This window comes from Rhipicephalus microplus, chromosome 2 (genome assembly GCF_043290135.1).
Source record: "Rhipicephalus microplus isolate Deutch F79 chromosome 2, USDA_Rmic, whole genome shotgun sequence".
Lineage (NCBI taxonomy): Eukaryota > Metazoa > Arthropoda > Arachnida > Ixodida > Ixodidae > Rhipicephalus > Rhipicephalus microplus.
Genome location: NC_134701.1, coordinates 80239772 through 80258019, shown reverse-complemented (window position 1 = coordinate 80258019; position 18248 = coordinate 80239772). Strand labels below are relative to the sequence as shown.

The 18248-nt window shown below is 44.6% G+C and overlaps 1 protein-coding gene across 1 annotated transcript; it reads left to right on the top strand.

Moving 5' to 3' along the window:
• The first annotated feature begins 454 nt into the window (after window positions 1–454).
• On the top strand, window positions 455–6518 carry LOC119186856 (uncharacterized). Its single transcript, XM_037435230.2, has one exon. It carries the CDS (start codon window positions 712–714, stop codon window positions 4411–4413), a length of 3702 nt encoding a protein of 1233 aa, XP_037291127.2. The 5' UTR covers window positions 455–711; the 3' UTR covers window positions 4414–6518.
• The last annotated feature ends 11730 nt before the right edge of the window (window positions 6519–18248 follow it).

The window sequence follows — 18248 nt, the reverse complement described above, 5'->3', positions numbered from 1 at the left end:
CTTCCTTCCAGCGAAGCTGTATGTCCAAGCTGACTCCACAATCACCTTTACCGCTGCGCATTTTAAATAATACCAAATAATACTAAAAAAAACATGACGTCATGTAAGATAGTAATGCTGATAGGCTTGCTGACCGTAAAGACTAAATATATAAAAAGAACAAAACTTTATCAATAAAAAAATATTTGATGCAATATTTAGCACAAATAACTAGTATATACAGCGTTTTATTTTATTTATTTGTATAACTACGCAATGAAGTTATATTCAATCGCTTGCTTCACTATGTTACTAGATCCACTTCATGCACATCAAAATGAACCATTTTTCCCCTTTTAATAAAAGCAGCAATATTTTGTGTTTTTAGACTTGTCAGTAACATAACATTTTTAATAACAATAAATTGTGAAGAGACATTTGTGGTCAGAAGCACCGCGACGTCGACTGAAATATTAGGTAGCGCTCCAGTCGCCACCTCGCCGTAATTTCGCCGTAATTTGAACTGAACGAGCGCGTGTGGATGTTGGCTAAAGCGACTGGCTGCGCGAAATTGTATTGTTATGCTGGCTCGTGAGGTGCTGTACTAGTTGACGATGCTGACGACGTTATTTTGCTATGCTCGCTTGTGAGGCACTGTAGTATTTAGTGGTGTTTCGGACATTTGTGCGTGGCTGTTGGATGCCGTAACGGCCATAGTCTACTGTGCGCACAATGGAAGACGGCGACTGGGAGCTATCCAAGGAAAACATACAGCCGTTGAAACAGGGCCGTGTCATGTCGTCGCTTCAGGCAGCGCTCGCCCCGCAGTGCCAGGAAGACCTCAAACAGAAACGGCGGGAGTTCGAAGAAGAGCTTCGCACCTCGTCCGGTGTCGCCCTTTTGGACGTGTACCACCGGTATGTGTTGTGGCTGGAGCAGCACCACGTTACGACTAGTGTCAACATGCCCCAGCTGCTTGAGCAGGCCATTGTGCAGTTCAAGACAAACACTGAACTGTTCAACGACGTACGCTACGTCGGCATTTGGATACGCTATGCTATGATGTCACCAGAGCCCCTCGCAACGTTCAAAGCCATGTTTGAGACTGGTATTGGCGATCAGCATGCTGAATTCTACGCCACTTGGGCACAGCAGCTCGAAGCATCTGGCGATAGTTGTGGTGCATCACGCGTTCTCCAGGGAGGCATCCGTCGGCGAGCTGCGCCCACCAGCCGGCTCGAAGCGGCTCTGAGGCACCTGGAGGCACGTGTCAGTCGCCAGGTCGCTCTCGACGTGCAGCAGCAGTGCCAGGAAGCGGCGTTAGTTGGTGGCCCAAGACGGGATGCGCGATCTGTTCTGGCTCCACTGCGTCCACAGAAGCAGGGCACCGCCCCTGTGACGCGGTCGGCACCTGTCACCAGGCCAGCCGAGCAGCAGCAGCGTGGCCTGGCAATAGTGACAGCCGGCTCAGCGGCAGGCAACCGAGGCCACACGAAGGTACGCGTGCAGGCCGACGAGAACGCTCCACAAGATGGCGATGCCCTGCTCATTCAACCCGTGGCTGCACCACCCTTTGTGGCCGCCGCCCAGCTGACCAAGGAGAATAGCCGTACAGCTGGAAAGTGGTCTGGAGTTACGGCGAAGCAGCGGCTTCCGTCAGCGTCTCCGCGGCCGGGGTTCGAGGTTCTGGAAGAAGAAGACAGCCAGCCTCCTTCTTGCACGCCTACCCTGGTCCCTGGCAGTCGGCAAGTTCTCAGCGAGCGCAAGAAGTCTACAGAAGCGTACGATGGTTTCAGCTGGGACCGGTGGGTGGTCCCGCTTTGTCGTCCCGACCCTGAAGGTCTGCCGGTGCGGCCAATGTATGACAAGGCGAGTGTGTACAGGGGCACCACAGAGTTCCAGTTTGAGGAGATCCGCATGGCCCATATTCGGGCACAGCAACGGCAGATGGACTTGGAACAGCAACTGGAGGCAGAGCGAAATCGACGCGCGCAGCTGGAGTTAGAGAGTCTGCAGAGAGAGCAGCGCGAACGGGAAGAGGTGAAGGCGCTTAAGCGGGAGGTGCTGCAAATGCGTAAGGAGCTGCAGCTGTTGCACCGCCAGCTGGCCAAGAACAGGAGTGGCAGTAGGGACCACGCTGTGGTGACTAGCCAGATTGTGCGTTTGGAACAGAGTATCCTGGCTGCTGAGCAGTCCATCCTTGTCCAGCCTGTATCAAACAGCAGCATAGAGGAGGGAGCCTGTGGACAACCTGACGAAGTGGACATGCCGCCTGACACACCGAGTGCTCACCAGGCGAGCGGGGCTGCAAGTGCCGAAAGCACCCAGAGTGGTGGAAGCTTGCGCACAGTTGATGTGTCCAAAGTTGTACGCAGCCTCTGGAACTGCACTTTGGGCCAGTCACACCTGAGCCAGCAAGATTGCACGCTGCAGGCTCCTTCAAAACACACGGTATTAGATGAAGTGCGAACTGAGTCTGCCATTGAAGACTCTGCTGTCGTGGTGGGTGTTCCAGCAGCACCTTTTGAGGTGTTCTCTGAGCCCACCGAGACAGGAGTGCTTGCCTGTGGTGCACCTCTGCCACCAAACGATGATGCTCCTGAAGAGGGTGACAACGATGAGAACCGGCTGCCAGCAGATTGTAGCCCGCCAGAGGTTTCTGTGAAGATGAAGTCACTTCAGCACAGGGTGCCCTTCGCCGAACTGCCCATGGATGAGGATGAAGCTTCAGAGGATGAGGAAGATGACATTGGAGTTGGACCCATTGATGATGATAACTTCACCTATGCACCATCCAAAAGTTTCGTCCTCAAGGTGACCTCGACACCCTGCGCAACTGACCGCACAGTGCCCAAGGTGGGTGAGGACTTCACGGTGGGTGGTTTGACTGCCCTTGTCCAGGATGTTGCCATCAGCGATCCGTCTGCCTTTTCTGCTGCACAGATACCCCCCGTAGAGCCGCTTGCCGAGCCACCTCAACAAGTTGAGCAGCAGCAGCCCAGCCATCCTGGTGTGCCACTTCCTCCTGGTACAGACACTGCTGCACCTCTTGCCACTCGCCGATTCTCCGTTGCAGCTGCTGTGGACTTGAGCACTATCTACGAGTGCAGCAAGGAAGGCAAATCGAGCAGCAACAGTGGAGGCAGCACCTGTTCAAGCAGCTCCTCGTCTCACCATTTGGCGGCTGGGTCCACACTGAGTACTACAGCCCGACCCCCCACAGGTGGCACCCTGCCTGCTGTCCAGGAGGAACCCGACAACGATGGTGGTGTCTCCTTGGTGGCAGCAGCCATGCCAGAGCAGTCCCAGGAACAGGGCGAAGAGACGGAGCAAGCAGTAAGTGCTGTGGCCTGTGAAGACCCATTCTCAGAGGAGATGCGAAGCATTATCTTGGCATCGTGGCAGCCGCAGAAGAGCGACCAACGAAAGCTGTTGGAGTCCCCTGCAAAGCGTCCAGTTCTCAAGGGGGATGCGCAGATCACTCTGGGGGACCACGAAGTGAAGGTGCTTCGCCACGTGGCATCGGGTGCTTATGCACGAGTGTATCTGGCCCAGATGGTGAAATCCGAAGAGACCTACTTGGATGATGATGAAAGCTTTGAAGCACCTTCTCAGGTGAAGGTTGTGCTGAAAGTAGACGACAACAATGGAAATGCCTGCTGGGAGTCCTACATATGCTGCGAACTGCACCGGCGCCTCAGCGAAACCTCTGGAGCATTTACAAAGTGTGTGGTAGACCTGCAGCTGGCCTGCTTCTTTAGCAATGGTGCCATCTCGGTGTTCCCCTACAGCCCCCATGGCACTCTATTGGATCTGGTGACCCAGTTCGAAAAGCATTGTCGCAGCTCCGTACCCGAGTGCTTGGTGCTCTACTTTGCCCTCGAGTTCATCACCATCCTGCAACAAGTGCACTTGTGTGGCATCATCCACGCAGACATAAAGCCTGACAACGTCCTCATCATAGACCTTCCGAGCAAGGCAGGCTTCCTGGACAGCTTTTCCGAGCAGGGCCCCAGCTGCCTGCAGTTGATTGACTTTGGGCGTGCGATCGACATGAGCCAGTTGCCGCCTGGCACGGCATTCTCCTATGTGGTCACCACAGAAGGGTTCGTCTGCACCGAGATGCGCGACAATCGCCAGTGGACATTTCAGACTGACTGGTTCGGCCTGTTGGGTTGCCTGCACGTGCTCCTCTTTGGGCACTACATGGAAATCGAGAAGAGGTCCGACGGCACCTGGGGTATCCGAAACAAGTTCAAGAGGTACTGGCAGCAGGATCTGTGGAACAGACTCTTTTCGACCCTCCTGAACATTCCCAGCTGCTCGGAGCTGCCCGACCTGATGCCTTTTGTGCTGGAGATCCAGAGCCTGCTGCGCAACAAGTCACGTGCTCACAGTGTCGTCGTGGAAGCCCTGCGCGCCAAGAACTTTTAATTTTTTTTTACTCTTAATTTTTAATTGGCTCTACATATTTTAGAACAACCTCACCCCAAAGAGACTCTTCAAGTTGCGAAGAGTTGTAGTGGCTGTAATGTGTGGTATTTTTAAGTGTAAAAGAAAAGTTTTTTTTAAATACAAGATTTTAACTTTTGGTTCAACAGTTGACAGAGTTTATTGGCAGGTGGTGGGATGATTATGTAGTGACAGTGTGGGTTTTTCTTTTAAGTGTAGGCTAACAATGAAGTGCTGTGTTACCTTTTGGCTTAGCGCGTAGGTAGTGTACTGGGTTTTCTTATCTGACGTGGCTGTTTTGGAACACGTGGGCCCCAGTAAACTGGTGTAGCCATGGTCAAAATGACCGCAAGGTGTTCAGTGTGTTGCGTAGGTTTGAAGATGGAGGTTTGTTTGAGTGACAAGGCAGACGAAGCTTATGCCAAGTGCAGATAACGGGAGGCCGAGGCAAAAATGAAAATTCTGGCTACCCAGAATGAACTTGCGATGAAAGTCTCAGAGCTTGACAATGCTGTGGTAACGGGGCGAAACAATAGATGAGCTATGAGAGAAAGTTAAAACAATTAAGGAAAGCCTGTCGAAGGTCATTGATAAGTATAAAGAGACAGCTGAAACTATAGAACGTTGAGCCCCAGTCGTGCGAGAGGTAAAAGGGGCCGTGGTAAAAGCAGGTAAATGATCGCAGGGCCCAGAATTTGGGATGTAGTTTTGAGAGAGGCAGGGTACAAAGCAGCGGCCATGACCTGCACTGGTCACAAAGTTAACCAGCTGCAGTTTTACTTCAGCAGCAAAGCCTGTGTACATTGTTTTCATTGGCAGATCCAGCCACTCATTTTAGAGGGATGGGGCGGTCGCTTGAATTAACACCACAAAAGGGGGCCGTGGTCATTACTTTTTGTTTTTACTGGCACAAAAGCCCTGTAATGGCCTTGTAAATACTGTTATTGTGTGCTCACAGTGGTCCCACTCGTTCCTAACTGGTGATTACAAGTGGATGGCAAGCACTGAAGGAAGGGGGTGTTGAGAGGCTTTGAGGGAGGGGGCAATCGCCCCCCCCCCCCCTGGATTCACCACTGATTGTTTTTGCTCGTTACTGTAAATTCAGGGGTGGTACCATTTTTTCTAGGGCAGCACCGAAGACAATTTTGTTCCTTGAGGAGGGCAGGGAAGCACAGAAGTTGTGCGTTGTGTTAAATGGGAAGCATTTTATTGCCTACTGCAAGCACTTTTGGCATCTATCTGCGTATCTATTTAGCCGACTACGTTTGGGTGCTCTCATGACCACCCCCTTAACTTGGCGTGAACCAAATTGGTATGAAAGGGTAAAATGGCTTGATGAATATGACCCACTGGTTGTGACAGGATTGTCACCATCTCGTGACCAAATGCCATGTACGGGGTCAAACACTTTCCCCCAGACAGTGGCACATACCTGCTGGCGGGTATGTGCCACTGGTATGCAGTTATGCGCCACAGGTGATTGACAGTTTCTATGTACCCAGTAATGGTGACAACTGTCATTGATACTGTAAATGCGAGTGCGCTAAGAAAAATGTGAGATCAGCAGCCTTGAACCAATAAACATCAGGATCCCAGCAAACTCAAGCATTCTGCGGGGCAATCAAGTATTGTACCATGAAGCTACATCATGTCTTGGTGCTGCATTCGAAAAATACGCTGTTCAGGTTCAATGTTTGTGTCAATTGTAGTTGCAATATAGTGCCCACTTACATTGCACATTTACCCAATGTAGAGATTTTAAAACTGCCTTTGTCTAAACTGTAGCCTATGTCTCATAAAACGTTTTACTTTGCTAGTTGATGCATAGTTAAATACAGGTGGGATGCTGGCTGTTCATATTTATAAACATTACATATGTACTCTTCTGATACAGTCATGTCATCAAGTTAACGTCAGTTGTAGTTAAGTGCCATCCACTGAAGTTAATTTATGTACCAGCTCGAAAGCACCAGCGTTACATATCAGCGTTAAGCTTCTCAGCAACACGAGTTCTGATACTCATGTTGCTGTTGGCATCGTTGCGCATGTGTAAACAAGTGGTTATATAAAACGTGTGAATGTTTCAACATATGTCAATGCATACATTTTTACATACATTTACCATCATTTCTTAACAGGTCACCCAATAAATAAGGTTACAACGCGGTCACCATCGCTCCGCAAGCTTTGCATGGCATGCATTCTCATGATACGTGTGATCTGCTGAACTTTTTTTTTACTATGCTTGCTCTTGGGGAAGATAAAGGGAGGCAAGTGAAAATTTTGGCAGGGCCCACCCCTGCCCCTTTCAGGTGCCGCACCTTATCAAATTCCATTCGATGCACAAGGGCAATTAAGAAAAGGGTGAAAGGCCATAAAATTTTCTGTAGCGGCATACATTGGAAAGGCGAGGAGAAAACTTGCAGTGAAAGTCCACGGGTGCAATTCTATGGTAAATGCAGGAGGGCTAAATTGTCTTGAACAAAGATTTGTCAAGGCAGAGAATGTAACAACATGGCTAGAACAAAAACAACGAAGGAACAAAGACCACCACAGAAGTGCTGAAGAGTAAAGCAAATAAATACAGAGCAACTCTGGGTTTCAGACCCAATAAGTGGAAAGAAAATGTGGCTATGGGTAGCTTACTTGTGGACGGGGAATAAGAGCAGTGAAAAGCATTGGGAGGTAGTGAATTGAGCGAGTACGGATATTAGGCAAATTGGTAATTAAGCTGAAATCCTGCTAGGGGAGATGAATGCCCCCACACACGACCTTGGCAGATACTCAAAACACAATGGGAAGTTATCCCTAGATCTCTGCGAGCAACATAGTCTTGAGATGGTAAACACGTGCTATTTTAACTATCTGTGATGTGATGCGTAGATTACATGGGCAAGTCTGAAATAAGCAATCAAACATTGATTATCGTTCCATGACTGATGGAATTTGTCACAAACTGAGAGAAATGAAAATAGAAGAAGAGATAGTGATTGATTGATATGTGGGGTTTAACATTCCAAAACCACCATATGATTATGAGAGACGCCGTAGTGGAGAGCTCCGGAAATTTCAACCACCTGGGGTTCTTTAACGTGCACCCAAATCTGAGCACACGGGCCTACAACATTTCCGCTTCCATCGGAAATGCAGCCGCCGCAGTCGAATTCGATCCCGCGACCTGCGGGTTAGCAGCCGAGTATCTTAGCCACTAGACCACCGCGGCGGGGCAAGCTTGGGTAGCGATCATCATTACAAATGGGATATAAAATTGGAAATAAAAGTGCAGAATCAGTTTGGCAGCTCGTATTTAAATGACAAATAGCAAGCATAGTCGTAAATGTCGAGAAAAAATCATTGAAAAATACCATGCTAGGACTTGGGGTATAGCGAGCTGTTACGCGTAAAGACAAATGAGACAGGGAAAAAGAAGAAAACAGTTTGCTGGAAAGGAAAGTCAAAAAGCAGGTGGAACAAAGAATTTAAGGAAGCAGTGTAAAGCATCGTGTGAGCGTAGACGGACAAGAAAGGAGAAGTGGCCTCGGGACGAAGTGAACAAAGTATGTATAGAAAAAAAAGAAAACCATTGTACACAAATTGTTCGAGACAAAAATAAAAGTGAAAATGATGGATTCACACAAAACAAAAAAAGTCTGCTCCTAGGGTATCTTGAGGCCACTTACGAACACTAGGTAGGAAGTCTCACAATGAAACAACATATTATACATGATGAAGGAGGAAATCAATTGGAAGGGTACAAAATGCCAGGTTACATCTGAAAGGTAAGAGCCAAGTCATTTCAAAAGATCGTCCAGGGGATTTTTTCTGTGATTAAAAGTAGGAAGGAAAGCAAAACTTTGAGTGGGGTTCTTGTCAGCCTAATTAATGAATTAGAACATAGCGCTAAAGGAAGCACTGTAGACAGCCATAAAAAATTCTCACTCGACAAGTATGTACCAGACATCTGGCAAGAAAGTTAAAAAAACTTTATAAAAGGCATGGGAGAAAAGGGATAGCATAAACCTTTAAAGCACAATTGCCTAGGGTGCCTTGTTAATGTTTGTCGGCCTCACTAAGCTATGGACCACTTTAGAATCTGAGCAACCTGAGGAATACTATAAATCCTTACTTTTGCATGTAAACACCTTCCTTCAAACTTACCAGCGTCAACTTTACATACATAGAAACAAATTTTTAGGAAAGCCATCAATGAAATACCTGATTTATCAGTGAAAATCGTTTTCTTATTATATTGAAATAATAAAACTGTCAACATTTTTTATGATGTGAATGATAACTTGATTTTTTGTAGTGGCGAGGGTTTTGAACCTGTAGTTCCTCGGTGAGTGGAAATTTTAAATCAAGAGGAGGAGAATTGAACTGTACTAGAGAGCTGCATCACAGTAATGGGATACAATTTACAGAAATTTCTCAATCTTATCAGAAGAACGACATCTGTTGGCAGTATTATCCCAGGTCTTTAAAACTGCTGTCATACTTCTAGTCCAATAATTATTGTCGTAAAAATAGCATAGCCATGCCATAAGTCCTTTCTAACAAAGTCCTGTGAACACAAAAAAAGAGTACCAGCTTTAATGTACAGGTTATGCGTCTTTCAAAATGTAGGTTGTCCTAGTGTCATGGTGGCCACTGTCACTGAATGTTTAAAGACGTTCATTTTGTTAAGTGCGGGCTTGGTTGCAGAAAGCAATGGAGAAAAAATGTGTCGTAGGTATTCTTTACATTCCTAGCTTATCTCACAGACTAAATAAACTAAGAAGTAGATAAGGTGTTAATGTTGCTTTTACAGCTGCCAATAAACTTGGTAAGATTTGTGCTGCAGTGCAGAGAAAGAATGAGCAAGTAATTGACAAGAAGCGAACAGACATGTTTTGTAAAACACACTGACAAATTCACTTACGACTGCACTGGTGTGGTGCTTGAGGTTCCTTTTAGCTGCGGCCGCTTCTATCTTAGACAGATGAGCTGCTGTGATAACCAGAGATTATTGAAGAATAAGAGATCATCAATCAGAGTCTTGCCTTTCTGTCAACTTTCTTTAAGAGTGCAAGTGCGCACCAAAATTTTATGAATGTGCAGTTTTGTACAGGCACAGGATTGAAAAACGGCATCTAATAAATGCGGCATCAATAATAGCATGTGTGAGTCAACCATCGAATAACTTGCATAAAGAAGCAATCGGGTGCCTTAACAATTATCTTTCAGCACACCCCCATGCATGTTGGATTGATCATTTCACCTACTGCCTGGGCATGCACATATAAGTTGTCACGCCTTTTTTCTACCGTTGTGCACATTTGCAGCTGTTAGTCAGTGTTGACGATGTCTTGACTTCTTGAGTCCATGTTTGCATGCCCTGTCTTTTAGAATCACTACTTACCAACTAGCTCGGGTCTTCATTATTCTAAGCTTTATTTCTAGTACTCAGCCCTTCTCAATAATAATAATGATAATATTTGGGGTCTTGCACCCCAAAACCCCAATGTGATTATGAGAGATGCCGTTTTGGAGGACTCTGAAAATTTCTTCCGCCTGGGGTTCTTTGAGGTTAACATAAATTCAAGTACACAGGCAGCAGGCCTTGAGCATTTTCGTCTTCATTAATGCGGCCACTACAGTATTCCGTGACCTGGGCCACTAGACCACCATGGCGGGTAGCCCTTTTCAATGGTCTTTACTGATCTGAACAATGATAGGGAGGGCAATAATTTGTGAAGTTCTCGCACCTCCTGTAAAGTTCTCTTTGCGTCATGGCACCAACGCATCTGGAGGGCCAGTTCAACAGCAATGCACTAAAGGTGGTGTCGCACTAATAGTCACCACCGAGCAAGAGCTGGTGCTGTGCTTCCATGATGACTAGGGTGAGGTCATCCGCTGCGTTCACTATGGCACGGCTATCATATTTGCAATAATGGTGGCTCACTGCTTTACAGTGGCTCCACTGAAAGGCATAGGATGCTGGCCAAAACATTGCAGCGCAGTAGTTGCATCAACTTTGCAAACCCTAATAAAGGTGCGCTCGTCAAGGCACACAATAAATGACGGTGCCACCTCCTGGCAAGGTTACATGACGTCATAAGGTTCAACACAATGTCTTGATAGGCTCGTTAGTGCTTGCACATAGTAACATTTAACACAAAACAACAGGACACAACACTTCTCTCAACTGACATTGTTTTATTGCACCACACACATTCAGCAGAAAGAGCATATCTGAAGATCATGTGCAGTAAATACAACAAACGAAAACCAATTCGCTACACGTCAACAACTTTGTTAAATACAACACACATGTTTTAATGTTTGCTTAGCACCCAAAAATAGTACTGATACCCATACAGAGGTATAATAGAAAAAGACGAAATTGAGTTGTGTAGAAAGTGAACTACTGAATAAACCTGTTGCAAGGGTGAATGATGATTAGAAAACACAACCTATAACAAGAAAAAGCATTCTATATGAAAAAAAAAAAAAAAAAGTGGGCACCAGGAAGGGGTTCATATTGCCGCATGCGATACTTCTTGTATTTTCATGTGACCGGCCTGGGGTCCCTATCAAAACGCCAATAATTAATAGGCCGAATTATGAAAAGGTTGCCCCGCCGCGGTGGTCTAGTGGCTAAGGTACTCGGCTGCTGACCCGCAGGGCGCGGGTTCGAATCCCGGCTGCGGCGGCTGCACTTCCGATGGAGGCCGAAATGTTGTAGGCCCGTGTGCTCAGATTTGGGTGCACGTTAAAGAACCGCAGGTGGTCAAAATTTCCGGAGCCCTCCACTACGGCGTCTCTCATAATCATATCGTGGTTTTGGGACGTTAAACCCCACAAATCAATCAATTATGAAAAGGTTGAATAGCATGACACTGAAAACCACTTGAACCACACCGAAAACCATGTGCAATTCCATCTATTTGGAGGGTAATTGACGAAGATGCGGTGTGATATGCTCCCACAAGGGCAAAGCTGAGCTTCGTTTGCAGAGATGGTTGTTTTATGTGCTAGACAAGAAAGTAGGAAGCGAGGAGAACGCATCGTCACAGTGATTATCGAGCTTCCCGTAGAGTATTGTCCTAGTATTCTCAAAGACAGTGGTCTTTCGAGTCAAGGCTCTTTCGGATCATCGCCTCCTTCAAAAAAAAAAAGCAAACTATGCTCAAAGACAACGCTGAGGGAGTGTTCACTTCCGTGAAACAGTGGCTAGGGTGCTCAGCTGCTGAGCCGTTTGTCCCAGGTTCCATCCCAGGTTCCAGGCTCGTGTACTGTGCGATGTCAATGCTGCGTGTTAATGAACACCAGATGGCCGAGATTTCTGGAGCTCTCTCCTACGACGTCTCTCATAATCATGTCATGGTTTTGAGACATAAAACTCCAGATATTGTTATTAACATCGAGGGAGCGATTAGAGGTCGACCGCATCGCTCAAAGACCAATGGCTGAGGGTTACATGGAAATCGTTTGGCAGCTTTTCTGTGCAAGCGGTGCAATGTCGACGTTTAAAGTTTTCTGCGAGGAATTGAACACAACTTGTGCAGATAAGCTTGGGCTTAATTGGACACTTTGTGCAGATGAGCTTGGGCTTAAAATAAATGAACAGCAATTTGAACGCGTTCATTGGTTGGGTAAATATACTGACAAAAAGCAGAGGCCAATTATAGCCAAGTTGACCCTTTTTAAGGACAAGTAACGTATTCTCCCATGCGGGCACAAACTGAAGGGTACGTCAACTTACATTTGTGAATATTTCTCCCCGGAAACTCGACATGCTGGAAGAAAACTAATAAAATTTACTAAAGCGCAAAATAAAGCATATAGGCGCTACGTGGACAAACTGTGCATCAACTCGACAACTTATATTTATAATAGTGCTGAAAAGGCAATTGTACCACTGAATAGATAACTCCAGTTGAAAGCATGCGCACATAATTTCTTAGCACTACAGCTGTACCTTATCTCACAATCCTTGTCTTTATCTTTTCCTATCATACAAAGCATACTATCAAAACGTGATCTCATTTCTTCCTTTTTAGAAGATAGTAGTTCAGACATTATCGCATTCAAAGAAACATGGATTCATCCTGCAATAAAAGATGGAAGTTTTTCGTTTTCAAACGCATAGAACATATATAGACCGTGACCACTCTTCAAAAAGAGGAAGTGGAGTCTTGATTGGCATTAAAAACTATCACGTCATTTTTGATCTACACAAATTCTGACCTTGAGATCATTTGGGTGGTCTGCATGACTTTGTCCCCTAGGTTACTGATAGGCACTTGCTATCGTCCTCCAGATTCGAACAGGTCGTTCGTAAATGCTCTGCACAACAGCATCAACAGAGCATTGGAATTCTTTCAGGCTGAACTAACTTATCTTTTGGGTGATTTTAATTATCTGTATATTGATTGGTGAAACTAAACATCATCCTGTGATACACCAACCAAATTCCTCATCTTGTGTTTAGATCTCGATCTATTCGAAACTGTTTCAAAACCTACCCGTGGCACCCATGTTCTTGACATTCTTCTCATGAACGCTCCTAAAACCATTGGTCATAAGGAACACCTTGATGATTTTAGCGATCACGATCTGCTTCAAGTTACTTAACACCACCCACGACAGGTTCAATAACAAAACAAATTTGTGACTATAACAATGGCAATTTTATTGCAATAAACACTGAACTAAGAACATTTTTTTTAAATACAATGTGACCGTCATTTTACGAAATATCCGTGGATCAGAACTGGCTGTTGTTTAAACATACTCTCTGCACTTGGTAAATGAATATGTTCTACTAGTTGCAATAACGAATGATAAAATAAGTCCCTGCTTTACAAAAAAGCTGAAGCACATGAGGAACAGGAAGAAACAGCTGTATAATAATGCTAAGAGCCTTCGAACATCGTTGTAATGGCAGATTTACAAAAGTTATCTAAAAACGTATTGCTCAGCTCTAAGACAGGTCAAGGACAAATATTTCTCTAACGACCTTCCGATACTATTTAGAAACAATCCAGCTAAGTTCTGAAAAGTATTGGGTTCTACTCATGAATCTAATGATATAACCTTGCATGGCAGCAGCAATGTTCTCCTCCCAGGTAGTGAATGTTCATCAGCTCTTAGTTCATTCTTCAGTTCAGAATTCACAAAAGAAGACACTTCAAGCATACGTTATGTTCCTGATCTCAGCTACCAACGCATGGAACCGACAGATATCTCTTTGGAAGGAATATTATCATCACTCATAAATAACCTTAAGATGTCATCTTCATGCGGCGTAGATCGTATAAACTCAAAGATGTTAAAGAATGCAGTCACAGTGTCAAGTGAAATTCTTCTTCACATATTTAAGCAGTCACTCACAACTGGCCTACTGGACTGGGAAATTGCAAAGATTATATGGGTATTTAAAATGGCAATAAATCATTTAACAAAAATTACCGTCCAATCTCCTTGACTTGCATTTCTTGTAAGTTACTCGAACACATTATCAACTCGCAGATTTACAGACATCTTGAGACTAACAACTTCTTTTTCCATAATCAGCATGGTTTTAGAAAGGGTCTATCATGTGAAACAGTCGCTTAAATTTATGAAAGACTTACACACAAACTTGAACAAGAACCTATAAACTGGCTGTTTTTTTCTTGACTTTTCCAAGGCGTTCGACCGTGTCGCACACTGCCGCCTTATTTCAATACTTCCAGAAAATGTTGCCTCCGCAGTTGGGATTTGATCTCACGACCTGCAGATAAGCAGCTGAGTACCTTAGCTCCTAGACCATCGCAGCGAAGCAAGACTTTATTTTGGCAAGACTTCTTATTGTCCATTATATAGATGGTAATGCATGAATTTTAAAGCTTTGGCATTCCAATGTTTGGTGTTTTGATTTTTCTACATTTCAAATTTTCAATTTTTTGTCAATTTGGTTTTTGAATTTTCAATGTCTTGAATTTCGTCATTCCAGTAATTCGGCATTTTAAGTATGGACGCTTTGAGTGCCACCAAACGACCTGCTACATGTTTAATCGCTGCTTGGTGCAAGCTATTGGGTTACATTTTTTGTGAATGTTTATGATTGCTTGAGATTGCTTTCTCAAGTTTAGGGCGTAATGCAAGTAGCCAAGCTTATTCTGGATCTAACACGAACACCAACAGCAGGGCTGGGAAGTTCGATCAGGCATGCATTAAAGCTACTGCATTTCACGAACTATCTGATTACTGACAACTGACTACTGTGATCATCACTATGAGTGTACTGAGTGTATTGCTCGTACTTTGACTAATTTTTAGGGCACAAAGTATTTCATATTTTACAGCTCGACTGTCGCCTTCACGGTCACAACTACGAGACAATATAGTGCTCTCCATTTTACAGTGCCGTCAGAGTTCTTTCACATTTGGAGACGCAGCACCCTTAGCAAATACATAACACATTTTCTCGAGAAAATGGGGTCACAACCAGATGCATGCGATAACTCATTGTAAGCTCCCTTTTTTTTTTCTCGAATGTTCCTGGAGTTGTGCAAAAATATTCGTGCAGTTTCTAATTGAAATAACGTTCTGCCTACAGCATTCACTGTAAGACTATTCTAGTTCACAACGATTAAAGGTGCTTAGGCTTATGATTTCACCTCAGATGATGCACTCCTAAAGGGGTACTGACACGAAAACTTTCAGCTGTCATTTTTCAAACATCAAATGAAAGGCCAAGCCCTGAAGAGACTCGGGAAATGTACTTCTAAGCATTAGTGCACCTTAAAAAAGTAAGCTCAGTGTGTTTTTTCAAGCTAGTTTCAATGCCTACTGTACCCCAACGTCAAAACTTCTGGTCTTGCACTCGTTCAAGAGAGCGTGACGAGCTGCTCTGCACTGAGGCTGCTCTGCTCTGCACGTTGGCGACACACAAGCGGTAATTTTGGAACTTTTGGTGCCTGATGTCATCACAACCAGCAGGGCTGCTGCGTGAAGTCACCAGGATTCGTACTGTATTCTGGTGTCGAGCTAGTGTCGATGTCAGTAGGTGCGCCACGGAAAAAGTGACTTTAATATCAAAATAAAGTATCTCAGTAGCATTTGCTCAAACTGAAAATTGCTAAGAGCCATCTCTGTATACAGGAGATCTGCATAGTAGTGTAAACACATCTCGGAAAAATGGTGTCAGCACCACTTTAAGCTTTTGGCGTCATAAGTTTTTTTTAAAAGCAACACAGGCAGTGTTGGTTATATGCTTGTTATAGTTTAGTATTAATGAGAAATAACAGACAATAATGCCAAGGAAAGTATAGGGGAGTTTATTAGAAGCAATTGTAATGTAAATATGAAGAAAGAAAAGTGGATTAAAAAATAATTTGCCGCCAGCAGCGACTGACTCTGCGACCTTTGAATAACGCGTTCGATGCTTTACCCCTGATCTATGGTGGCGGCCATCCCTTCAGCCACTATGTAGGGTGTTCATGGTTGTCATTCTAAGACACGCCTAATTCAGTCAAGGGGCCAATGGAATAAAAAAAAACTTGAGAAGCAGCAAAGATGCATCAGAGTAGAGTTACTATTGCAGTATCATTGACTGCAATAAAGTTAAAAATTATGATATTAATACCTAGTATTTAACGTCCTAAAACCACAATGAGGTACAATATTGGAGGGCCAGAAATTGTGACCGTCTGGCGTTCTTTAACGTGCACCTACACAGCACGGTACCCGGTCCTCTACCATTTTGCCTCCATCGAAATGGGACTGCCGTGGCCGGCATCAAACCTGTGACCATCAGCCGAGCACCATAACTACTATACCAGCACGGCAGACAATGTTAAAAGTTATAGCCGCCAGTGGAGAGGTAGATATCAATGAGGGCGCCTATTACATAAGTTATGTTACAAAAATGAGGAATAGTAGTGGGCCTGGCACACTGCTTTTTGGCATAACAGTGATTAGTGGAAAAAATCCTCACCACCACCACTGAGTTATTCTGCACTGCTGTAAACCGGCTAAGTAGGTGGAAATTGAGCATAGGATAAAGCTAGGGAGCCCTAATTTGGAAATTACTTTGTCGAGAAGAGCTACATCATAGGCCTGTCCAAACCCAAAAATACTGCACTCAGCCAACATGGTCAAGAATAGAAACAAGAGAATGGATATACTTTATTGGGTGACCGTGGAGAAGGACAATTAAATGCAGATCACAGCAGGAGTGGGTCAGGAGAAGATGATCTGGAAGTGGCAATTAGATTGCTACTGTGGATAATGTTTGCTATCGATTCATCCCAACTGATAAATATGATACAAAATATGATACATTCAATGCTATTGCTACCCCGCCCAAAGTTCTAATGTCGCTCTTCTTCAAGACTCAACTCTGCCACACTGTTCTGCAGTGAGCAATTAAAAGAGTCTAAAAAAAAGAAGAGCTCATTCAGGAGAACTTGCTTTGAAAGGGTCACTGGTGCTCATGCTCACACAAGTGTCTTTCGAGGTAGTCCTGGCACCCAAACATTTCAGGGCATAAAGGGCACTGGTATGGCTGATCACCCAAGTGAGTGCGCATGTGAGAAACCAATGTGAATGAGTCTGTGAAGCCCTGGTAGCACAAGTGGCACTTATGCAGTTGGTTGCTGGGATGGAGGCGCTGGTGTCTCTTCAATGCGGACACTTGCGTGAAGCGCTGTGGGCACAGGTGGCACTGATACGGTCGTTCGCCCGTGTGAACCCTGATGTGTTTGTTCAGATCTGATGATTGATCGGTTTCATAGTCGCAGTATGCACAGCGGTGGCGACGCCCCTGATGTGGCCTCTTGCCATCTTTAGTAGCTAGACGTGTGAGAAACCTTGACGCTGCACACAAAAAACAACATTGCATACTAAAGTGCTGCTTTTTAGTTTTTTTTCATTTACCCCTTTCAAAATGCAGACAATGTAGACATAGTCAGGATATTGGAAAGAAATGAAATGAGAGAGATTTTAATTTCTATTATTTATTCATGAAAATGCCTTGAAGACCATTTATGAAGCATAGCACAGCTGGCCAGTGCTTTGCAACTATATATATGTGTGTGTGACTGCTAAAGGACGACATGAATGAAACACACTTGATGTAATTATAATAGATATTCCTCATCATACCTTGGCCTCTGCCGTGTAGCTATAGCACCTTAGTAGTACTGGGATCTGTTTGTGCCTATAAGCATGCCCTAAAGGAACAGTACACTGGAATGCGTGCTACTCTCTGCGTAGCATGAAGAATGACAAACTTGCTTTCATTTCTTTAGTGCTAACAGCTAAAATACGCACCAAAGACGACCAATAGAACAAGGAAATAAAAACATAAGTTTAAAAAGTCCTTAGAGAATCAAGGACTATGTTTCAGTAATTTTGCTGCCTTGAAGCAGTTGCATTAGCAATGAATAATGTTTGCAGTACATAAGAATTGGAGTACACTCAATTGCACATACTAAATGCCTAAACAACAATAGTGCAATATCAGCCCAACAGGTAAGCATCAAATCATACTGTGCACAAACAAACCACTAAAATGATCAGTTATTCAGAGGCAAGGTGACTACAAGCTACAGCAATTATGTTGCGTTGTATACACTTTAAAAAATTCAGACAGCAGAATATGGCACTGTAATGCTTTCACCCAACGGTCACTTTGATATTTGTCGACATGCACCTAAGAAGAGAAAGAAGTGCACAAATTGTTAATGAGCCATCTTATCAGGCCTATATTGCTAGTATATTTTATGAAGTTCTGAATTGCACTGGAGTTTAGAGCTAGCCATTTATTACATGCTTTTTTGTTTAGC

What these genes read in the sequence shown, in the direction of transcription:
- LOC119186856 (XM_037435230.2), top strand. Translation starts at nt 712, where the DNA reads ATGGAAGACGGCGACTGGGAGCTATCCAAGGAAAACATACAGCCGTTG.